We start from the raw sequence: 24776 nt of genomic DNA, 5'->3' as shown, positions 1-24776 counted from the left end.
CCCGGGTGAGCTCGCCGAGAGCCACCAACGTGCTCATGAACACGTGCAGCTGGGGCAGGGCTGGTGCCCCACAGCGCTCGACGCGCGCTGACTGCCGTCCCTGCCGCCGCTGCTGGAGCCCAGTCACCCCAAGCAGGCAGGCCGGCTGCCCCACTGAGGCCAGGCCCACCTCTGCCTCAGTTGTCCTCACAGCCAGCAAGGCCGAGCCCTCTTCGGGTCAAGTTCTCCGGCCCTCTGGGCTGCCCCCTCCAGCAGACGGAGCCCCCTCCCCCACCCGGCAGGCCCAGGCTGGCGCAGGCTGTGGCCCGTGGGAAAGAGCAGAGAACCGGCCTGGGGGGGGGGACCCCATCACCGCAGGCCCAGCAAAGGCACCACAGGCCTACCCGAACTTCTGGCCCCACCTGGAGACCCCATTTTCCCCTGACACCTTGTTCTGCTGGGAAGCAAGGTGGCTCGGACTCAGAGCCTCGCTCTGGGAGACAAGAGCTCAAGGTCCAGCTTCCGACTTGTTGAATAGCCCTCAAGTTCCTTCCTGTCTCTAAGCCTCAGTTTCCCCCCCTGTAAAATGGGAATGATAATAATATCCACCTCAAGCTTGCTGTGAGGGATAAATGAGTTAATACCCATACGAGCACTTAAATGGAGCCTCGCACCCAGTAAGCACCGATAAATGTTGGACGGTGCTGTGACAGAGAAGCAAACTGAGGCCCAAAGCTGGCAGGCCACTTGCCCAGATCCTGTGCTGGGCAGCCTGGCTCCTGAGGCCGCACCGGGAGCCACCAGGCCACGCCCTGAAGCGCCACTGGAGTGCCTGGCCCACAGCAGCGCTCGGGGATCAGGGGTCATCTCTGACCTCACCCAAGTGCACGCACACACACAGGGAAGAAAGCCACACCCAACCTGTACATTTATTTACAAGGCACAAGCTGAGAGCAGGTTGGGGACTGCCCGATGGCTTTCTCACTCCTCCTGGGCCTGCTGACCCCATCATCCGAAGCCATGGGTGACCCTGGGGACGAGGGCCCCGGAGTGGCTGGGCCGGCCCGCCTGGCCCTCAGGCAAGCTCGGGGGTGGTCTCCCTGTCCCCCAGGCCTCTCCCCTCCCCCTCCGCAGGCCTGGGCTGGGCGTCCTTCTCTCACACAGAGTTCCTGTGTGTTGGTGGTCGTCAGGAAGGTGGGCGGGGGCCGGGCCGGGCCAGATGGTGTGTACGAGGCCTTATCTGTTGGGAGTGGGGGGGCGGGCGGGGGCATGGAGGTCCTCTTTCACAAAGCCTGCTCTGTCTCCCCTGGCAGCTGGGCCTCAGGAATTGGCCTTGCTGCCTTCCTGCCCCACCAAGGGCCTCCCATCCACAACCGCAGAAGCCCCACATGCTGGGACCCCCAGCCTTCCCGTTCCAGTTAGGAGCAAGCCCAAGCCAGGGATGCCCCAGGTGAGACCAAGCAGGGGTCACCATGGCAGCAGTTCCAAGAGGGGGAGCCGGGGAGGGAGCGACAGGGCCTGTGGCATCTGGGCTGTGGCTGAGGGCCGAGGCCCTGTCTGGGGAGGCATTAGCAGGATCGACTCAGGCCACATCTGAGGCGGCTCACGTCGGGGAAGCAGTCGCTGCGCGGGGTCGTGGGGAGCCCCGAGCCTCCCAGCCTGGCGCAGCCTTGTCCTAGCCAGCCCACCCTGGGGATCTGGCCCGTCTGCTCGGGCCTTCTGGGCTGTGTGGCCTCAGCCCCGGCCACCGTGCGGCTGCATCCAGGCCTCAGTCGCTCCCGGGGCTCAGACCCCCAGAGCCATGAGTGCCCCCGAGCTGCTGATCTTCTTGAAGCGGTTTGCAGCACTGACAGCAATGAAGTTTTTCTGAGGGATGAGGGAGAAGGATCCCAGTCAGCCTCTGGCCGGAGGAGAAACTGTGGCGCAGCTGAGTGGCTCCTAAGATCGCCTTCATTCCCCAACGGCCAGACGCTAGAGAGGGCGCAGTGCCCAAAATGGCCACAGGAGGTGCCATGATACGATATCTGTCAGGACTCCTCCCCTCATTCAACAGGTATGGCAGCCAGACCCGAGCACCTCTCTGCTCTGATGCTCCAGTGGTTCCTATATCGCTCCAACTAAAACGTAAGCCCCTTGCCAGGGCCAGCGAGTCCCTCCACCCACTGCCTCCCATTCCTCTCTGACTTCATCTCCCTTCACCCCTTGCTCATCCCACTTCAGCCTTACTGGCCTCTTACCTGTTCCTCACACTTGCCAGCCATGTTTGTGCCTCAGGGCCTTTGCATTGGCTGTCCCCTCCTCCCGGAACACTGTCCTCCCCAGTACCAGCATGGCTCACTCCTCACCTCCGTCAGGTTTTTTGTGCACATGTTGCTTCTCAGTGGGCCCTTCCTGACCACCCTATTTAGAAGTGCAACCTCTCCCCTGGCACGCCTGACAATCCTAATTTTTTTCTAGAGACCTTCCTTAACCCCTCTTAATAACACCCCTCCCATCCAAAATGAGTCCACAAACACTAAACTCCTGGTCTCTTTTGTCCACTGGTGTACTCTTGGTGCCTAGAAGTAGGAGATGCCCAATAAATATTTGTAAAATGAAGGGAAGGGGCCTGTGAGGGCATCAGAGATCTTTTCCTGAGCCCGAGCCTCAAATGCACACCTCCTCAGGGTGGAGGTGGTGGGTGGAGGGTCACTGCTCCGGGGCAGGAACCAGCCCAGGACAAAGAGAGAAAAGCCAACCCTGTTTTCCAGACAGGGCTCGGCCTGGTCCATAGAAGCTGCCAAGGCAGGGCTGGGGCCTGGGATCTGCCAGGAGCTCTTCCCGCCTGCAGCCCCTCCCGCCTCCCCACCCAGTCCAGTGGTACCTTCCAGCGCCTCTTCATGAGGTATTTCTTAAGCAAGATCTGGGACTTAAGACGTCGGTTACAGCGCTTGGCTTTCTCTGCCAGGTTGTTGAGCCAGGGGTGGGCAAGGCACTGGGCAGCGTTCATCCGGGCCCTGTGGGAGGGGGCAATGTGGTGAGGGCGGACGGCATGCCTGTAAACACCAGACCCAGCCAGCCCTGGCCTTCTTCCTGCCCTGCCAGTGCACACACACACACACACACACACACACTGGGTTTGCACACACGGGGTCTGTGTCCTCATGTGAGCCTCACCTCTGGTCCTTGACAATGAGGTTGGAGACAAAGTCTTTGGCCTCATCGGACACGGCCTCAAAGGTCTCCTCGTCAAAGTACCAGTTGGCAGAGAGAACATTGTTTAGGGTCTCTGTGTCATCATCTCCCAGGAAGGGGGAGAGGCCGCTCAGCCTGGAGAGAGGAGATATCAGGAAGCCGGGGAGGTAAGATCGGAGATACTGAGTCACCTTTGGGGGGCTCAGGGGATGGAGACAGATCCTAGGAGGCAACACCATGTGCTGAAAAGACCCCAGCCTCTTGAGTGGGACAGACCTGGGTTTGATTCTGGCTGGGTGACCTTGGGCAAGTCACTTCCCCTCTTTGAGCCTCACTCTTCTCATCTGTAAAATGGGCATAATCACCCCAACTTCCCAGGGTTACAGTGAAGAAGAGGAATGATGGGTGTATGAAAAATGTCTGCTGCTCTCTGCCCCCACCCTGGGTCATCAAGGATCTGCTGTGTAGGAACCTGGACTAGGACACTATGCCTTTAGGGGTCTTCATTTCTCCATCTACAAAATGGGTACAAAGTTCCCCTTTCCTGGTTCTCCCTCGCACACCCAATCCCAGCAGAGCCCTGACTGAGGGAGTGGGGAGGTGGAACACCCCTCACCAGGACCCCAAGGCCAATTTTGGCCTCAGCTGCCCACCCATGGGCCCCAGCCCCATACACACCACACTCCCCCAGGACTCACAGCATGTAAGTGATGACCCCCATACTCCACATGTCTGTCTTATCAGAGATTTGGTCATAATTCACCACCTCAGGTGACAGAAACTCCGGCGTCCCAAAATTCACCTTCAGCTTCTCGTTGGGATTATACCTGGGGGTGAGAGCAAGAGCTCAGAGCACAGCCCCCAGCCCATTCCCCACACCCTCCACTCTACTCCTCTCCTGTCCCCCGCGCACCTCAGAGGCTTGCCCTGCCCTCCCCACCCACCAAGGGGGTACCTCCGTGCCAGGCCAAAGTCGATGATCTTCACCATATGGCCCGTGGTGTTGACGCACAGGATGTTCTCTGGCTGAGGAAAAGGGGGTGGCCCAGATTGACCTCTGACCCAGCTCACCCTGCCTCCCCACCCAGGTCCCCCCAGGTCCCAGGCTCTCTGGACCAGAGCCCCATGCTGCCAGAATGGGAGCCCCTGCTCCAGCACAGGCGAGGACCCTGAAGCCCTGAGAGGGACTTTTCCAGAGAAGGGACCGTCCTCTCCCGGCCTCCTTGTTCCCCCCACTGTTGTCTAACTAAGGCTCCGAGTAAGTGCTCCGCCAAGGCTCCTGGGAATCCTGTGGCCCCAGCGCAGGTGAGTGTGTGAACGACGTTCCTGTGAGGCCAGTCCCTCCCGGCTCTGGGCCTCCATTTCCTCCTCATGTGACTCAAGGACACAGGACTAATCAGGGGTTCCAAGCCAGAACCATTTGAGTAGTTAACAATGGTTAAAGGCAGGAGACTTCACACAAAAACCTTGTTCCCCTGGTCTTCAACACCTCCCGAAACCCCAGAAGCCCTAGCCACGTGGCCACACGGCCCCTGGCGTGAGTCGCCACTGCCCCCTGAGCCGGGTGCTCAGCCCCCGGGTCCCCGGGTTCTCTGTCGCCCTGGCCTGGCCCTTGTTACTCATCAGGGCTCTGTGGGCACTTGACCAGAGGGCCTGACCACATGCGCTCTGAAGGTGCTGTTTGAACGGGTCCATCCACTACGACCTTCACAGCTCAACCTGGTGCTCGAGCAGAACAGGGAAAGAAAAGAAAGGTCCCAGGGTACCATCTTTTAGGGGAGAAAGACAAAGTCAGTCTTCCTTCCGGAGGACACGAGACTCTGAGGAGCCCTGGGAAGGGCCTTCAGGCTGTGGTTCACCCAACTTACTTGACTGGGAGACCCCTTTTGGATGAGAAACTTATTGCTATCCTGAAAAAACACATTTTAGGATAAAGAGGTTTGAGACAGCTGCTTCCCAGGGTGCTGTGTTTTAACTGGGGACCCTGGGTAGTAAGGAGGGCACATATTGCATGGTGCACTGGGTGTTATACACAACTAATGAATCATCGAGCCTTACATGGAAAACCGGGGATGTACTGTATGGTGACTAACATAATATAATAAAAAATCATTATTAAAAAATAAAAAAAAAAAATTAACTGGGGACCCTGCTCTGCCCCCAGAGGCTCTGGCTTTCACGGGGCAACGGCAGGCCTCCGACGCTGTGTGCAGATGCCAGCTCCATCCAGAAGCCCAGGAGTCACCCGACTCTTTCCTTTCCCTGTCTCCAACCCCCTCCCACAGCAGCAAATCAGACTGGCTCTGTTTTCAGAACATACCCATGGTCTGGCCGCCTCCCATCCCTCCACCACGGCCACTGGTGCCAGCCGCCATCATCTCTGCCCTTGGCCATGACAACCAACTCCTAGATTCCCTGCCACCATGTTGGCCCATTGAATCCCACCCCCTTACCCTCCTGGCTCCCTCAACGTGTCCGTGGCGGAGCTACCTGCACACCGGGCCCGTGGGCCGTCGGAAGGCGCATACACCCCGAATGGCTCTGGCCCAGAGCCAGCACAGTGCCGGTGTTGGCCAGCCCCGGGCCTGCATCCGCTCCAAGGCTCTGGCCCTTGCCTGCTTCTCCAAGTTCACCCTGTCTGTCTCTCCGCGCCTCTCATGGGCTGTTCATAACGCTTGTCACGGTGTAAAAGGATCTGTTGTAGGAATGGTCTGTTTCCCCCACTGACCTGTAGGCTCCAGGGGACAGGGGTGTGTCCCTCGTCAACCCTGCGGTAAAGCCAGTGCCCAGCCCAGCGCGCAGCGGCAGGGGAGCGGCCTAGCACGGCGGAGGCGCTCCATGCGCATTTCTCAGAGGAACGGAGGCAAGCACCAGCCTCGACGCTCACCCCGCTCAGTACCCAGACTGCGGGTTCGCCACCCGCCCCGCAGGCATGAACCCCCCGCCCTGCCGCTGCTCCTGCCGCCCCTACATCGCGGCCGGCCTCACGCGCAGGGCAGCGGCCACCTGTCGACCACAGCCGCCAGGACGCGTGAAGCCTTCAGGCTCTGCCTGGCCGGCTCCGCGCAAGGTCAGAGCAGGAATAGCAAGATCCTTTCTCGGAACGTTCCTGCTCGTGGAGCACGTGCACGTTGCTGCGCTGAGGCTGTTCTTCACGGATTCGTTTTCCTGACTCGCTTCTAGAACCTAAGTCCCACGAGGGCCCGCATTTCGTCTTCCTTGTTCACGGCTGGATCTCCACCACCTAGAGCCCTGCCTGCCACAGAGCGGGCCCTCGACAGAGGCTCGCGGGAGTCACGAACACACACTCACAGCGCCTATGAAGGCCCCACCGAGGGAAACACTCTAGCAACCCTTAGCAAGTTCTACGCGTGGGACGCTGGGCTCGGGGCTCTCAGGACGGAGGACGTGTACCTAGCACTCCACCAGAAGCCCCTGAGAGCTGGGACCAAGGCTTGTTCACTCTCTGTGGGATCCCCGGCTCCCGGTACTTAGCAGAGCCTCAGTAAACCCGTTGGGGTCTACAGCTAGCAGGGTAGAGGGAGGGAGAGAAGGACGGATGGGAGCGGGGCGGGAGGGCTGGTGGCAACCCTGGTTTCGGGGGGCCACGGCCCCGGTACCTTGAGGTCCAGGTGCAGAACCCGCATCTTGTGCATGAAGAGGATGCCGTCGCAGATCTGCCTGACGAACACCATGGTGTCCACCTCAGTCAGCTGGTAGTCCTCATCCACGATCCTCTCGAAGAGCTCGCCGCCCTCGATGCTGTGTGGACAGACCCCTCCGCAGGCTTGCTTCCGGGCCGGCTGGCACCCCCACCCGGCCCCCTGCCCCACTGCCAGCACTCACTACTCCATGAACAGCACTATCTCGTGCGAGGTCTCGATGGCCGCGTAGAGCTGGATCAGGTTACGGTGGTTCAGCTGGTTCATCACCTCTATCTCAAGCATCACCATTTCCTGGGCACCAGGGAAGCCGGGGGTACCGCCTGAGGGTCACCGCTCCCTGCCCTCCCCCCTCCATACCGCTGCCCTTGACCTGACCTGTCAGGCCTGGTCTAGACCACTGCCCGGCCTCCTCCTTGCTGGCCTCCTTGCCTCCCATCTGTCCCCACCCGGAGCCCGTGTCTTCGCCGCCAGTCGTTGCGGCCAGGACACCGTTCCTTTGCCACTTCTTCCTCGTCTCCTCCTGACTCACTACTGGAGTACCCGAGGGCCAGTCCTCCGCTCACCACTTTCCCGCTGCCCTCTCTCCCTGGGCTTTCCCCTCAAGTCCCAGGACTTGCCATTCCACTTGCCTGACTGCAGTTCCCCTCAGACAGCTAAGAGACATCCTGGACCTCTCAGGTCCAAAGGAAACCCTTGCCACGGCCCCCGCCACACGGCTGAGTTGCCCTCAGTTTGCCCGTCAGCAAGAGAGCCTGTCCCCTCGCCCAGGTGTGCGGGACATCAAGCCAGGCGCTGTCCCAGATTCCTCCCATTCTCACACCCTGCCTCGGGAGACCCGTCTAGATTTCCTTCCCGGCCTAAGCTGCCATTATTTGTCACTTTCAGAAAGCGTGAATGCCAACTGTCACTCTGGTGGCTTGAAGTCAGCCGAGATAGGAATATGGACACCGGGGAAATTGCCAAATGCTACAGATCGGGCCTCTCTCCCTCCCCGTCCCCTCAGCCCCCAGCATCATCCCATCACTGCCTCCATTTTTCCATTTGTTCCCTTGATTCTATTCCTTCATTCATATGGCACTCTACCTGCCGCTTCCCCAGAGAGGCCAGACCCCACCGCCCTATCTTAACGGCCCCCATCGGCCCCACACTCCCCGTACCCTCCCTGGCTCTATTTTCCTTCCTGGCACGGCTCAGTCCCCGACGCCATGCCTTCTGCGTGTGTCCTGTTGCGTTGTCTGCCCCTGTCTCGAGCGTGAGTGCAGGGACTCGGACGCTCCACGGCCGCTTCCTGAGCACCTGGCATGGTGAGCGGCCCAGAGAAAGTCCTCGCGAATTCATTAATCAAGAGCTGACTCCAACTAATCTCCGCAGCACGTGTGTCTGGACCATCTACGCTGAGCCAGGTCCGGGACGGAGGCCTGGAGACCCGCAGTCGAGTGCGTGGCCGAGAAAGGCGGAGTCCCCTGAGCTTCTGTCAGGGTCCTCCCAGGCTCCGGGCCTCCGCACCTGCTGTGTCTCCGCCTCAAATGCTCCTAAGCTCCCTTCTCGGCTCCCCTGCCTCCTCCACTGGTCCCTGTCGCTCCTGGCCTTCAGGCCTTCCCTCCCACAGCCCCCCCTGGCTTGAGACTCTCTTCCCTGCCTCCCCACCTGAACCAGCTCCTCCTTCGAGCCTTCGTTGGAGAGACAGTGCCCCGCTGAATCTGGAGGCTCTTCCACAGCCCCCGCCGGATCCCCCCCGGCCCCCGGCCTCGCTTTCCCGAGCTACAGCCCTCAGCACAACAGGTGGCTAGGTGGTCATCAGCCCTCACCCGCCTGACCCCCTCACTGCACATGAGCCTGTGCCTACATTCATCCACTCTTCCACTCGTTCCTTGAACGAACACTGCCCTCGGCCTCCTCCAAGCCAGGCCTGGGCTCTAGACCCGGCCTGATGGCCTTGGCACTCCCTGAGGGCGGGAACATACTCATTTCACTTTGGGGGGCCCCCCCACTCCCCGTGCTGGCCCAGAGCCCGTGCTCATCAGTGTTTGCCGGACTGAGCCAAACAGAAGGCAGGGACGTTCTGTGCCCAGAAGGGGACATCCCCGGGAGAAGTTCAACAACTGAGGTGTCTTGTTTATGGGAAGCGGCTTCAGGTCCCTGTGGCAGGGCTGTCTGTCTGTCCCTCTGTCTATCTGAGTGCCATCTTCAGCACATCGAGGCTCAAACACCAAGCCCCTGGTGCAGACATACGGGTGGAGGGAGGTGAGAGGTACCCACTCCGAGGATCCCCTCTCCTTCCCACGGAGCCAGCCCCTACTACCTTGTCTTTGGGTGTCTGTTTCTTGATGACCTTGGCTGCCAACTTGAGGCCTGTGGCTTTCTCTGTGCAAGTACAGACTGCTCCAAACTTGCCGCTGAAGAGAGAAGAGGTGGGGAGTGAGGGGGTTCCCAGGGGCCTGGGGCTGAGGTAGGGGCCTGTGCTCTGCCCCTGTCCGGATCCCCCTCTGTGAGCCGGGACGCTTGCCCCAGCCAGCCCAACTCCCTCCTGAAGCTGGGAGCCTTGTGGAAGGGACAGTGGCTGAACCACACCAGCCATGGGCACAGGACGGGTAGACGCACCCACAGGACGGCACCTGATTGACAGCTCACGCCTTGTGGTTAGCATGGGTTCTGGGGCTCTGGGCCCCAGGGGAAGGCACCTGGAGGGCTTTTTATGAAGCACTTTGAGGGGGTCAGGGTGGTGGCCGAAACTGAAACAGACAGGAAAATGCTGTTTGCTTCCTATAGGAAATACTGAATGATCAATGGTGTGTCTGTGTGAGAGACAGTGACATGAGTGCGTATCAACCCACGTGACAGCTTGCACACGAGGGGTAAGTAACCATGCGGAAGTAATTGTGTCCCCGTAGATCATGTCCAATCGGGGTGTGTCTGGGCCTTGCTCGGGAAGGATGTCAGGCCCTGGGGCTCCATGCTTTCCCGCCTGTGGGCCAGGAGCTCGGGGTCCCAGCTCTCACCCGCCCAGCGCGTCCTTGGAGTTCATGCTGAATTGACTGTTGACGTTCCCAGGCCTCAGCTCCACGATGCGGTGGGGAAAGGGGGCTGGGGGTGGCGGACAATCATCTGCGGAGGCAGATCACAGTCAGTGCCAGGGGCTGCTGAGAAGGTGCCCCAGGACCACCCCCTCCTGCCTGACCTGGGCCCCATCCGGGGAGGTTCACCAAGTGATACCTGGGGGACAGCTGGCTCCAGGATAGGGGCTAGGGGGCCCAGTTTCCAGGTTCAGCTCTGCCACCAACACACAAAATGGCCTTGGGACTCTGTCAGAGGGGGCTCAGCGTCTCCTGGCACAACAATGGGACAGCTGATTGGACTTCTCAGACCCTCCCACGTGATAAGGAATGACGTCTCCATCCCAAGCTATCTGCATTTCCATTAAAGAAAAAAAGGAGGGGGGGCGGGATGATAACGGTGGAGTGCCAGAGAGGAGTGACTATGTCTGAATGATGGGGTAGGTGACATGACCTGCCTACCATCCCCTCTACTTACAGCCCAAGCTGGCCCGTCCTGCAGAATGGCTGCCCAACCTGGGCACGGCCCAAGGGCAGGGGGAGGGCCGGGGCGGAGACCGGGCCGAGATGTTTGGTAGGGAGATGCTGCCACCTAGCGGCAACCACGGGGAACAGCGGGCCCTGGCGGCTCACAGGCTGAGTCATCGGGAATGGAAACCTCTTTATAAATAGCAAGAGGCAGCAGGGAAGCCGGGCTGGTGATAAATCTGACGGCCCTTGGAGGTTGTTCAGGTCCCGTCACCCCAAGGATGTGATTTCTGGAGGGGGCGGGGCAGAAGTCCCTGCCGCTGCTTGGGGGAGGAGGCAGGGCTCCTGGCTGCCGCCCAGCCGCCAGGCCCTCCCACCCCGTCTGGGTGGCACTGTGCCGCTGACCGGGCAAGCTGGCTGGGGGAGCCTGGTGGAGGGGGGTGTCAGGACACTCTGGGCTCTTCTGACCCCATCTCACCCCACCCCCAGCCCTGCCACACCCCACCCAGGCCCTTTCTATTCGCCTGCTCCCCAAGCTCGCTCACGCTCTGTGGCTCTTGCTGCCCACTGAATAAACCACCAAGCCACCAGCTCCCGGTCTGATCATCAGTTAAGGCCACGCCACAGTCCTGCCCCATCTCACGTGCCCAGCTTCCTTGGTCACGGCTCTCCTCCACAGGCACCTGTGCTCCTCAGCTTGTGAACCTTCTATGGCTCTCGTGACCCTCCCCACTCCCTCCAGGATGACCTTTAACTACCAAAGCCTGGCCTGGGAGCCCTTCTACAGACTGACTTCAAATTCCACTGGCTAGAGAGTTGGTGCTGCTCCAAAACCTGATTTTTTTTTTTTTCCAAAACCGCATTAGAGACAAAGTAGAGGAAAGTCAAAAGTGGAGCTCCAGAGTGGGTCCATTTGGACAGGTTCAAATCCGTCCTAACTGTGGATTTGGGGCACTCGCTCCATTTCCCTTTCCCCGAACCTCTGTTTCCCCATTTCTCAAAAGGGGCGAGGAAATTATATTTCTTAGAGTTGTGTGACACCTGATGGGTCAGCCTGGGTGGGGCATGGCTCAGAGCCGCTCAGTCCTCTAAACAGGGAGACATGGGGACACCGGGGGAGCCCCCTTCCCTCCCCAGGCCCCACCTGCCCCTGGCCTACCCAAAATCTGGAAGCAGTCCTCCTCTCTGGCTGTGAGACAGAGGGCCTGCCCCACCTCCGATTTCTCCGAGGGAACAGCCTGGAACTCGATCCCCCTCGAGGTGTCCCCTTGCACCTTAGCCTGGCCAGCCTGGCCTGCAGCCTTCTCTCCTGCTTCCTTCTGGCTGTCTGCCACGATGCGCTTCCCTCCTTCTGCTACCTGGGCTGGCCCGGGATCCATGGGGCCGGGGGTCACAGGCACCCCTTCAAAGATAAGCTCCGATGCCTCGTTCAGGGGGTTCTCAACCGGCAGCTTCTCAGGCCTAGAATGTGAGAACAGAGTGGTGATGCCTTTAACAGACACGGTACCACTTCCGCCTCCGGGAGGTCTCCATGCTTCCAGAGCCTCTTTTGCAATCTAGCTGATACAACTCCACCCGCCCCCCCCCCACCCGTCCCCACCACGGCCCCAAATGCATGGGGCAAGGCATCCAAATTCACTTTATACGAAATCAAGGGACGTTGATAATGCCATGCATGTCTGTGGCCATTATCTTGACTGTCAATGCACTGATAAATCATTAATATCTACTAATAGGATTCTTGTTTTGGTTAATCATTATGTGACTACAATTAGGGAGATTATGGAGCTCTTGAGTCATACAAACTGTGGCAATGCAATTGATTAATGTATCAGTGATACCAATGTATTCATTGGTATTCATACATAATTCAGCCCGATGTAGTAGTAGTGTCGTGGTTTACAATATATCGCTAATATCATTTAATGTGATTAGCACTCAGTTAAGTCTAAGGACTGCCTCATAAGACTGGTGCCATATTATGGTTATGAAAGCATGAGTAATGATCTATCCATCTGACAACTAGTCATTTTTTCATATTATGGTAAGAAGAAAGGTTATCTTTTCCTCCCGATATCTCAGTCTTGCCCTCAGCTAAAACCAAGCTCGTGGAGTAAGGGGGACTCTGGCCACAGATGCTTCATGAAGACGTCTTCAATGACCTCTGTCTTGACGTTCCAGGCATCTGTGAACTATCACCAAGTCCTGGTTTCTGTAGGGCCACAAGGTAGGAGAGCCAATGCCCAGAACAGATGTTAAACATCACAACTGCCCAATCCAGCACAGAGCATGGTGACAATGAGGCCCAAGACTGAGGAGCTAAACGCAACTGCTGCAGACAGAGCCGCAGACCCCTCCCCACTGAGCGACAGGGGACATTCACCTGGAGATGACGGCAGGGCAGCTGGGGCTGTGCAGAAAGGCGGGCGAGGCCCTCCTGCCCCCTGCTTGGCCCTCCGCTGCCTTCTTGTGTACCCTGGGCTCTCCGGGGCCCTGGCTGCCTGAGGCCTCCTGCTTGGCATCGGGCTTCTCGACACTGGCCTCGGCTGTCGCAGTCTGTTGGGGCAGGGCTGCTGGCTGCCCAGCACTGCCCTCCGCAGGCCCCCCACCTGAGTGGCCTTCTCCCTCGGGGGCCTGGCTGCTGGTTGAGAGTTGGGCCAGGGCACCATCCTCTTTCTTTAGGGCGGCGGCTTTGTCATCTTTCTTCAGGGTGGGTGGATCAGGCTCTTTCTTTCCATCTGGGGTCCCAGGTTCTTTCTTTCCATCTGGGGTCCCAGGTTCTTTCTTTCCATCTGGGGTCCCAGGTTCTTTCTTTCCATCTGGGGTCCCAGGTTCTTTCTTTCCACCTGGGGGCCTGGGACCTTTCTTTGGATCTGGTGGACCAGACTCTTTCCCTGCAGCCGGAGGTCCTTCACCTGCCGGACCTTTAGGTGCCTTGTCTGCAAAGGAAGTGAGATCCCAGTCAGGATCCTCCCTCCTCCCCCAGCCAGGCTGGCCAGAGACCAGCTCTGGGCCCAAGTCCCCACGTAGGCAGCAGTTTGCGAATGCTTGTCCCACGGAGGGTCTGGGGCCGTCTCATGGGCTCTAGAGATGGGCTGCTGGGGCCTTGGAGGCCCTCGTGGGAGACTTCTGGTCCTCGAATGCACCTTGATGCCCCCACCATCACTTGCCCTGAATGTCTAGATGCCATGCACGGGGGCTCCACATTTTCCCAGTCTCTCCGGGGACGGCTTCAGGTAGGCCCTCGACCCAGCCCCACCTTATCCAGAGATCGTTCTAATTTCTGGGTCCTTCATGCGCCATACAAAAAGGCTTGCGGCACAGAACTCCCGCTGAGGAATGGGCCCGGCCCTGGATTCAAACACCCCTTCCCAGGCTCCTCCCTCTGTCTCCTGCCCCAGCTTGGCACCTGTTGATGGGCTCTGGATTCCCAGCTCCACTGCTCCGTTTTCTGTCGCCATGAGGTAGGGAGGCGTGTGCTTCTGCTTGTCTAACTCGAGTCTTTCTAGCTGCAGAAAGAAGAGTGAGGTGTATCAGGCTGTCAGATTCCTCCTCTTGTCTGGCTGAGAGGAGCCAGGGCCAGCTGATCGAGGGGAGAGAGGTACCTGGAGCAGAGAGGGGCAACCTGATGGCCGCCGGACTTGCCGCGGCTGCCCAGGAGCACTCCTGGGGCAGTTGTAAGGGATCGGGCTGGGTGGGCAGAGGCAGAGGCAGGGGTGCGGGCAGGGGAGGCGGGGACGGAGGAGAGGATCTCTTACACCAGGGGCCATGCAGCTCGGACTGCCACCACCTGTCACTCTTGGCCCCCGTTCAGAGGACACGGCATTCTTCCCACAGACGGACTGGGGGGAGAGTAGTGTTGGAACAAGCAGGAAGAGAAAAGGGAGGGGGCAACTGGGCCCCTGAGGGAGCAGCCTTTCCCTAGGCCTTGCCGGGTATCGCTGGCTTAGACCGGATCAGGCAGGGGGCCTGGCACAAGAGGGGTCCCCGGTAGGGCTCGAGGACAAGACCGTGCTCAGGCTGGGCTCTGGCTCTGCCCACCTGCACGCCACGTCTCCTGGGGTTGCCCAGAAGCTGGTGAGAGCCACGCAGGCCCCGGGGATAATCACCCTGACCCCACTGCCCAGCTCTGCCCATGATCCCTGCTCCTGGCCTCCGGATCTGCTTGGGGGCATCTTTGGGGAAGAAAGTGTCTCAGGGGCACTTGCTCAACATGCCCACGGGCCTGAAAGCCTTTCTTTTGAAAATGTATTTTTCTTGGGCTCTTGGGGAGATGGAGGCTGGCCTACTTGGAAGGAGGGCGGCTGGTGGAGAGTCTTTTCCAAGGATCCTCCACCAGAGTGGGGACCTGGGGGCCACTCAAGCCCGAGGTGATCAAGCTGAGATGGGATGGGGAGAGGTATGCTCCAAAGAGCCTCCCATCCTCCAGGGGCTGCCTGCCCAGAGCCTGTCTCTGAGGGGGGCCTTGAGAACTGGCTCTGTGGAGTGCACTGGAAACAGCTCTGCAGGGGGCATCTGGGTTCAGGGCCTCCCCCCCCAAAGCCCAAATCTAATTCTCACATGGAGGACACCACCCTTGTCCCCAGAGGGAGGGAGACAGACATGACTGGAGAAAGCAGCAGGTCTGAGCAAAGGAAAATTGTGTAGCTATAAACAAGATTGAGGAGGCTGTGAATGAAAGAATACAAAGCAACCTCCAAAACGGTAAAAAAATAAATAAATAAAAAAATTAAGCCATGTGCAGAACAGCAAGTAGAATATGCTATCTTTGGGCAAAAGGGGGTAATATATATAATAATATATGAACTTTCACCTTATACACATAAGAATTTCTTTGGGATGGCGAGCAAGACACTGGGGAGCAGGGGTGGGAGGGAGACGTCACGGCACATGCTTTTACTTTTTTTTTAAATTTGGACCATGAAGTATGTGAACAGAATACTATTCAAAATGAGTGATTTTTTTTCAAGTGAGCAAATGTTGGAGTCGGTGGTGGTCGAGGCTAGCAAAAACCACAGTTGGGATTCCTTCCCCAGTCTTGATGACTTCTTGCGCTTCCTGGCCCTCCTCACCTGCGGTTCCCTCCTCCCAGGTGCAGGCCACAGTCTGCCTCTTCTGGGGAGCAAAAATACTAACGAGGGGGCCTTGCTCCAAGAGCTCAGTGCTCTTACGTAGATTCACTCGTGTGATCTTCCCAACAACCCACTGAGGTAGGTGCTATTACAGATGGGGACACTGAGGCACAGAGCAGTTCCGTAACTTATCCAAAGCAATACGGGTTGTCGGGGACTGAATTCAGATTTGAACGCACCCAGACTCTCCTAAGGAAAGGGAGCTCCCATTTTTTGAGGGCCTGCTGTTGGCTCTATCCACGTTGTCTGAAAACTTCATCTTGATAATAACTCTGTGGGCAGCTTCCAGCCTGTTTCCTAGATGAAGACGGGGGATCAAGAGAGTAATGTGCCCAAAGTCACTCCACAAGGGAGTTGAGCCAGAAATATCCTTCTACAAAGCCCAAAGCGCTCTTTCTTCACTAGAATCTCCCAGCCGGTGTCTTCGCCTGTCTCCCCCTGCCCGGTGCCCCCTTTACGGTCTGACAGTGTCTGAAGGTTGCAACGCTTCCTCTCCATACCTGCTCTTGGGAGCCACGGGCCCTCTCTTTGTTCCTTCCCACAGCGTGTTCTGGTTTCTCGGGAGGTGTTGGGCCCTCCTCCTTTGGCCTCCTTCAGCTCCAGGCTCACCCCGCCGATGACGGTCCCTGGGAGCCTGGTCCCTGGGAGCCTCTCGAGGGCAAGGGCTTTGATGCTCACACGCACTCCAGCACAAATGTACTTGCCGGGCAGGGTTCGGTGAGTAAGCCACCGGCCAGCCAGGCCCTGGGCTGGGTTTGTGGGGTTACGCTGCTGCCATGGCCCTTGCTGACGTTCCCTTGTTACTAACCCTGGTCATCGGCACCGTATTTACTGAGTGAGTATTTACTAAGTGTGCACTCAGAGCAGGCCTGACCCCGCCAAGGGCTTTACCCAGCTCAGAGGGTCCTCGCAAAGGCTTCGGGGCCAAGGATTAGGCCACTTTGAAGGTGCAGAAGCTGATGTTGAGAGAGGGGAAGGGGCTCGTCTCGGAGAGAGTCACACAGCCGCTGAATAGCGGCCAAGTGTGCAGATTTGAATCCGGCAGCACCTCCCGCTGAGACCAGCAGTGGTTAAGGAGCTCTGAGAACTAGCCACTGAGGCTTGGACAAATGCTCCCTTTCTTTATCTACAGGACGAGCACCTTCCTCAGAGGGGAGGTGGATAAAGCATTGAGAACAGTAAGTGTTGTATAAATGTCAGCTATTTTAGCCCCATTTCACAGGTGTGGCAGGAAAACTGAGTCACGGGGCAAACTCACAGAGCTGGGTTGGACTCGTCTAAGCCCAGGCTCGGCTCATAACCACTCTGACCCATTGCCTCTCCCAGGGCGGCTGGGAGCATTTAGCGAGCACACGGTATGTAGAGTGCTTGGCGCAGTCCCGGCAGCACTGCGGGCTCTAGAGCTGGACACCCCAGGTAGAGGGCTCAGCTGGCCCGGCAGGCTCCTCCGCGGTCCCTCCCGCTGGGATGAGAGGCTGGCCTGGTTCCGGATCCACGGGATTGCCTGCAGCTTGCTCCCCCGCCCAGGGTTAAGCTCAGCTCAGCCAGCTGCTCCCTGGGAGTCCCCGGGCTTCTTCTCAGCACTCCCTTGGAGGCACAGGGGAGGGGCATGGGGAAACCTCCTCCTCCCAGCCGGGGGCTGCCAGAGACCCTGCCCACCCTTCAAACGGGGCTTTCCCGCCCCGCACCAGCTGTGCAGCCTCCCTCTTTGCCTCTACAGGGACAGGGCAGGAAGTGGGGCAATGCCAGGACCAATTACACCCGCCAGGGGAATTAAGGTCAGCAGGATGCAATTATGCCTGTTGGATTTAACAAGGCCAGAAGGAAGGTTTCTCCAGCCAGAGTTCACGGCTCCTTAGGCCTCTTGCCCTGGATGGCTCTACATTCCAGAAGCCTGGGCTCTCCGGCTCACCCATCCCTGGGAGAATTGCTTGGGAGTGGAGGGGTTAACTTCACCCGGGCACTGCTTCCCTGGCTCCTGGAAGGAAATTGACCCAGCCAAGAGGCTTTAAAAGGCCCTGCTCAGAGAAGACATTTCCCGGTCTGACCCTCTCCCTGCTCGGCTGTGATGGAAAATCCAGGGAGTTGAGTAACCTTTCTGACTCCAAGGAGAGCAGCCAATTCCCCTCACAACTTTCCTGTGGTCCTGACAAGGGAGCCACTCAGGGCTGTCTTCTCCTGCCCTCTCTCACCTCCGGCCCCTAAGCCCAGGGCTGTGGCAGTACCTCTCAGGCCTCTGGGGAAGGCCTAGGTAAGATCCTGTCCTTCCTTCCGAGGCTGCTAAGCAGAATCTATGGACACTCTGTGTGGCAAACTGAACAGAGATCCCTCTGGAAGCTCAAACGACATACTGATTCATCTTGAAATCGTGGAGTTTTATTGCTAAGATTATTTATTGAATGCTCTAATCTGTGGCAAGGGCTAACGTGGTTACTTTGGGGACACAGAGATGTTGAAGAATAGCGATAGAATCATCACATGGTGCATTTTCGGTGAAAAATGTAAAGTCATTCATGAAGTAGGGTCCTTTTTTGTTGTTAAAAACATTTATTAAGGGGCGCCTGGGTAGCGCAGTCATTGAGCGTCTGCCTTCGGCTCAGGGCATGATCCCGGCGTTATGGGATCGAGCCCCACGTCAGGCTCCTCCACTATGAGCCTGCTTCTTCCTCTCCCACTCCCCCTGCTTGTGTTCCCTCTCTCGCTGGCTGTCTCTATGTCAAATAAATAAATAAAATCTTAAAAAAAAATTTATTAAGGGGTTGCCTGGGTGGCTCAGTCCGTTAAGCATCTTCCTTCGGCTCAGATCCTGGGATCGAGCCCCTGCTCAGTGGGGAGTCTGCCTCTCCCTCTGCCTGCTGCTCTCCCTGCTTGTGCTCTCTCCGCTGTCTCTCTAGTAAATAGATAAAACCTTAAAGAAATTGATTACGAAAATGAGAAGATGTCTGGAGGGATACACGTATTAGTAGGTATGGGAGTAGAGATGATTTTCATTCTTTGGATCTTCCAATCTTTTCAAAATGACCATTTGTGACTCTAAATGGATTAATAAATAATTTGAAATGTATCAATATGCACACAGATTTCTATAATTCAAGACAGAAAGTGGTACAAGCTACATATAGGAGATATAAAAACAGCATGGATTGGGGCTGCTGGTCAAGGATGACTTCTCAGATGAAGGCCTGGCTCCAGCAGGTTTTCTCAGTGCCCAGGCTCCCCGGGTTGGTTTTCAATGAAGCCTCTTTAGAAGGGAGCCCCAGGACTCTCTCTTTAACCAGCATTTCAGGTGGTTCTCATGCACGCCCAAGTGTGAGAACCCCCAAGTCAGAGGCCAGCTCTGAGCCCCTCGTGAGAGAGCCCGGGTTGCGTGTCTCAACCGCAGTGCACATGGGAAATGTCTGGAGAGCTTTCACAACTCCCGAAGCCTGAGCCCGCCCTGAGTTCAGGCCAATTAAAGCAGAATATTTGGGAGGTGCAACCCAGAAGATTCGGATGTGCATTCGGGGTTGAGAACCACTGCTCTGCAGCTCTCCAGGACAAGAATGTCACCTCGTTTCTTTGAAATGCCCCTACAAGTTAGGGTACAATGGCGCATATGGTGGGTGTTCCCTTCTGACTTATGTGGACCGTGCACACTGTCTCAGCATCTGGGGCTCTGGGGACCTAGATCCAGACCCCGCTCAGGACAGAGACCCTGTCAGCCGACTTTGTACCCCAAGGACCTAGTACAAAAAGGGGTGCCATTATTAATAGGAATAGCCACAAATGTTGTGTATTTACCGTGTGCCGTATTAACTCCCTTAATCTTCATAGCAACTTTATGAAGTAGATACTATCACTCCCATTTCCAAGAGGAAACCAAGGCACAGAGGAGTAATTTGCCCGAGGCTTCAGAGATAAGTGTTCCAGTGGCGTGGGAATGTCAACCCCAGGCGATCGGCTCCAGAACCCTCATGCTTAATTGCTCCTCTATACCACTGAACGCTGTGAGTGAGTGAAGACTTAAGGCTGCGTCATCAGTTTGGTAGCCCGCGGCCCAACATTCAGTAGGTGCTCTGTAAGTGTTGAAGAGCAAGCGCTCCCACTTTGGGGGGGGCCTGGGATGATGGGAAACCTTCCCTTTCTCCCTCTCCCCCGTCTCAGCCCAACTCCGCAGCATAAACAGCAAAGCCAAAAATAGCCAGGTAATGACGTCAGAGGAACAAGGTCATCTGAAAATTACCCAGGGCCACTGGACACCTCCCTATAGGATCAAGTAGCAGGAGGGTACCCCAGGCTGGTGCAGCTGTTCCAAGAACAGGAAACGTCCCAGGAGCAGACTTGGAAGCACCACTTCAGGAAGGCAGGGCCGGTGCGGGCGGGGGACAAATGCAGACACATAAAAGAGTAGAAGCAAGACCCAAGTACGGAGTATAGACCTGGGAGTTGAAAGTAATTCAACTTTGCAAGTAAGAAGTTACTCCTGTCACACGATCCCAGGAAATGGCTCAAAAAGCGGGGAATGCATGTTCTGTCCTGTTGCACAGGATGGCTTCCCAGCCTGCCATTGTGCTATTTATAAAACTTGAGGTCCATTTGCTAAACTGGGTTCCCATAAGAACCAGGGGGTGCATGGCAAGCTCTAAGCGGCTGCTGCAAGAAGCGGCCCTGCCTGGGATGGCGAGGGATGAGGAGGGGGCTGGGGCAAAGCACCTCCGGGCACTTGGACCACCCTGGCAAGCATGCAGTCCTGCCAAGGCTTGTGACTTTATTGACCGACAGCTGCCACCTCCCTGCCAGGAACCCAAGCATCCAGCACGGTCTGAGAAGATGCCTGCTGGGTGAAAGTGGGGAGAGAGGACCTGCCTCCCAGCCGCTGGGACGCTTCGCTGGAGGTTCCCATTGCAAGGTCAAGAGCTGAGTGGGCTCCAGCCCAAACTGCAACCTTCACAAGATACTTGCTCCCCAAGTCCTAAGTTGCTGGCCCTGGAGGTTGACAGAAACAATCCCTTTTTCACCCAGGGGGGTCTCTGATCAAGCGTCATCTGGTTCCAAAAGAAGTCAGGAGCTCCTGAGAATGCCCATCCCCTGCAGCTGGCCCTACTCAAGGGAGGCACCTGGTGTGGTGCAGAGGGCACCCGAGGGCAGACAGACCTGGATCCACACTCTGCCACCTACGAGCAGTGTGACTTCAGGGACAATAATTTAAACATGGAGCCTCAGTTTCCTCATCTGTCATATGACTTGTTGGAAGGCCCTGTGGAAAAGCCTTCTGCTTTCCTTTATTCTGGTAATGGAGTGTTGGCTAGGGAGATAAACACCTACTCAACAAATCAGCAGCTCTCTTGTGTCACAGGGACAGATCTCACAAAGGTGACACCCCAGGGAGCTCCAGAGGGGAGGCGTGTTCTTGCCCACCAGATCCCCTCTTGCTTGGCCTGGGCACTGAGGGTCATGGGAGAGAATGGCTGCTGGCTCCCCGGCCCATCGAACCTCAAGTTGGGAAACCTGTTGTCTCGCAGGACCTGCCCGTCTCTTCTGGCATGGTGGTCTTCACGCTTGGGCGTCCGTCAGGCCCCTGGAGGGCTTGTTAAAACACCCATTTTTGGGCCCCACATCCAGAGTGTCAGACTCAGGTCTGCAGTGGGGCTGGAGAATTCGCATTTCTAGTCCTGATAAGGCTGGTCTGCTGGTCCACAGACCACACCCGGAGGACCTCTGTCCCAGGTAAAAGCCCCCAGGCCCAGCTGCTGAACTGGCAGCCTAATTCCTACCCATTTTCCTGAGGCCTCTGAGTGATAGCAATGTTCTGTATGTGTGTGAGGAAAATGCAGAAACGCTCAGTTGTCACGACAGCTAATGTTTCAAGGAGAGGGAGCTGCACAAAAACTGAAGCTGTGAGGGCAATGGGAACTGGCAGCCCCTTCCGACTCCCGACCGCTTGCGCTCTGTGGCTTCCTGTATTTGTCCCTACTGCTGCAGAAACAAATTACCACAAGGGGAAGAAAAAGGCTAATGAGCAATAAGAATCAGTGAGCCTCCAGTGTAGACATCCACCTCCAGCCAGTAAGGGTGGTTTCTGCAGGCTCGACTTCAAATCCCTCTCCTTTCTTGCCTGCACAAACTCCCATGGAGTCTCTGAGAGGTCTCTCTGCTCCTTTTGCTGGTTGTAAACTTGCAGCTGCTGGCCTTGTCCTGTCAGGTTGTTAGCTTTGGGTAAACAGCAGGGGCTTCTGGCAACCCCTGGTGACACATACCCACTGATAATTAATACTGAGCATATGACTCAAGCACGGTCACACTGAGTCACATTGGCCAACGGGAGTAAGTGCCCAATGTGACAGTCACCATTGCTGCTCAGAGTGCCTTTGGGTCATATTAAAGCTGGGAGCAAACTGTCATCCAAAAAGCGGGAGGAAAGGTCCCTTCTAGAAACATCGTTCTAACTTCTATGATGAGGAAATTGAATCCAGAGAATTCAAATGACATGCTCAAGGTCAGAAAGCCTGAAGCTGCTCTCCCAATTCCTAATCTAGGGCTTCTTCCACTAAATACTGTTGCTGTTCTTCCTGAATCCTGTGACAATTAACCCAAAGCAGTCCAAGTCCCCTTGACCACGAACGCTGTAAAAACTGAACTGCAGTGGAGAGAAACAGAAGGCAAGGCAAGGTATCAATTTTACTGTGATGTCCTTAAACTGCCTCCAACAATAGAAAAACCACTACTAGATATCCTCACATCTTGGAAAAGCCAAGGATGGGAGGGACTTCCTTGTGGTAGTCTGTAAGAATTCACTGAACATTCTGTGCAGTCTTTAACCAGTTCCAAGGTCAAGAGAAATATCAGAAAATATGTGTGTGTGTCAGAGGACATTATTCAGGGATTAGTCCCCTGGAGTGATCTGGGCTAGATTTCCGCTTCCAGAACAACCCTTGGAAAGTCCTCAACAAGACAGCACACTGGTCTCCAACATACTTCATTGAAGTTCAAATGGCAATCCAAGGGCGGGAGAGCTCCTAGAGGTGCCCTCTTCCAGTGATTGAGCAGGTGGCTACAGAAAAATATAAATACGAAAGTAGGCTTGGTGTGGTTAGAACAAATGGCCTGTTAAAAATTCTGAAAATACTCAAGTTGAAAGAGCCTTACTGATCTTTTCAATTCAATCTTCTCGTTTGACAGATGTGGAAACTGAAGTCCAGAAAAGGAGAGTGACTTGTTACAAGTCACGCAGTCGCAGTGACAGAAGTAAGATTAGATTTCCTGCCCCTCTCTTCCCAAAAGACACATCACAGCCCCAGGTAGAGTTAAGAAAGACAAAGGGTGTTCTCTTTTCAAATCTTATCTGAAGGTTTGGAGACAACAATCAACTATGTAAGTCTGTCTGAAAATGCAGAGTTCTAACACTTTAAAATAACATAACGAGAGTTGTCTCCAGAAAGGCTTTGCCAAAGGCCAATAAACGTTTTCTCTAGGCGTGAGTGCCAGTAACATTGACATCACAGCAGCCAAAAGGAGCTTTCCATTTTGCAAATGTGAATGCCAGGATAATGTCATTAACTATGCTTTTGGAAGGGGTTTATATTTTCTTTAAAAATTTTAATTACAAAGCTTGAAAATGGTTTGAAACATTTCGTTTAGAGACAAACATGATACATTAGAGGCACAAACAAATCTGTCCTATAAATAGAGTCTGGAAAAACTTTTTGCAAAACAAGCATTTTCAATGGGGAGAAGCAAACTCCAAACAATGGAACAGTACGCAGCTGTTAAAATTGGCATTTACAAAGTATGCAGGAATATGGAATTACATTTGAGTTACTACTATGCTAAATGAAACACACACGGACACACACATATATCCCAGAAACATCCCAGAACATCCCAGGCAAATATGTGAATGTGGTAAGAAAAACCCTTCAGTGTAGAGGAACAGACTAAAGTTTCATACAAGAAAAAAACAGATTATACGAAGAAGTACCAGTGATCAAAGTGGGTGATATATTTTTTTTTCTCTTTCTTCCTATTATCAGGTATTGTCTGAATGGTATATAATTAACAATAAACCTTACCTTAAAAACTGAAAAAAAACGTTGTAAAACCCACTCAATATTTTTGCATAGAGCAAATTCAGTCACTTTCTAGTCACTTAGCAGGCTATCTCTGGGACACCGACTGCGTGCACGTGCTCCTGAGTGGGAGCATGTCAGTGTCAGGCCAGAGCCTTTTCAACTCTCCTTACCACCAAGCAAGCTTGAACAATGCTGCCCCAAACTGTTTTTCATATTACAGTTTATGACCACTGACTCTATTTTGTATCTTGACCCACTGAAAACTGCATCTCCCACCCTTGCTCCTGAAAGAAAACCTGGGAATAGCTTTGGTGCCAAAACAAGGTGAGCAACAGCACTTGGCTACAAGTCTCGGCACATTCACATACTTGCCTGGGATGTTCGGGAATACTAGTCCCGTAACTACGCGGGTCTCAGCACATCACACGGGTCAGGTTTTTATTCCTTTCTGGCTAACAAAATTGCAAGGGAAAGGGAGAGGGTAATTGATGCCTTCAGGTCAAGGTTTAGTCTGGTGAAATATTTCCCGATAAAACCCAGAGTTTTCTAAGCCTTTTTCCCTACGCCTCCAACTATGGTTTCTCTGGGTGAAATGTCAGCATCTGCCAAACCGTTTCAGGAAGCTGATACCCTCAGCACATAAGAGCCCTGCTTTGACCTGAGCCCCGTCTCTTATTCTCTTGCAAGAACGAAAATAACAAACACCATGAGACATTTTCAGTGTCCGTACCCTTCACTGCAATGCTAGAAAATAGAGTGGGTACGCAAGAAGACAAAGGAAACAAGGGAGAAGTATGTTTTGTCCCCAGGCTTCTTTTTTGTAGCAACTACACTGGCTTCAGCTGGATAACAAATTGTCCTGGAATTCTTGGCGTTGGTGCAAACATGTCAGCTCCCTGGTTACGCCTTCGTCACCACTCAAAGTACCACACGCTTTAACCTTCCTGCTCTTTCCATAGGCCTGGGTTTGTCCCGTATCCAGGAAACTTTATATGTTGTCTAAACTGAGCATCCCAGCAGGCTGCAAGGCAGATGGCAGCTCAGGGCTCAGAATGTTGACTGATTCCTACCTGGACCCACACCACCACGCTGTAGCTCAGCCTGCCCGCGCAGAAATAGGAGCCCAGCCACGTGACTAACAGCTTTTTTAACTGCTACGCTCAGCAATGAGGAACTTTCCCAGCAGATAAGATTCAGAAGGGGACTGCAAAGGAAGCAATGTCAAGATTTATCCAAGGGGATGCACAGGCTGAACCA

At 55.5% G+C, this 24776-nt stretch overlaps 1 protein-coding gene across 1 annotated transcript; it reads right to left on the bottom strand.

Annotated features, from left to right (window-relative positions):
• Positions 1 to 1255: 1255 nt before the first annotated feature.
• MYLK2 (myosin light chain kinase 2) lies at positions 1256 to 13800 on the bottom strand. Its single transcript, XM_040637836.1, has 13 exons — positions 13749 to 13800; positions 13201 to 13278; positions 12723 to 13065; positions 11499 to 11800; positions 9818 to 9923; positions 9121 to 9214; positions 7000 to 7109; positions 6774 to 6915; positions 4109 to 4179; positions 3852 to 3980; positions 3136 to 3288; positions 2843 to 2975; positions 1256 to 1845 (listed from the first exon to the last, which is right to left on the bottom strand). The coding sequence occupies exons 1-13, from the start codon at positions 13798 to 13800 to the stop codon at positions 1765 to 1767; spliced, it is 1794 nt and encodes a 597-aa protein (XP_040493770.1). The 3' UTR covers positions 1256 to 1764.
• Between the last annotated feature and the right edge of the window lie 10976 nt (positions 13801 to 24776).

The sequence above is a fragment of the Ursus maritimus genome, unplaced genomic scaffold (genome assembly GCF_017311325.1).
Source record: "Ursus maritimus isolate PB19 unplaced genomic scaffold, ASM1731132v1 scaffold_22, whole genome shotgun sequence".
NCBI lineage: Eukaryota > Metazoa > Chordata > Mammalia > Carnivora > Ursidae > Ursus > Ursus maritimus.
Note: the sequence above shows the minus strand (reverse complement) of the source record. Positions and strands in the feature narration are given on the sequence as shown.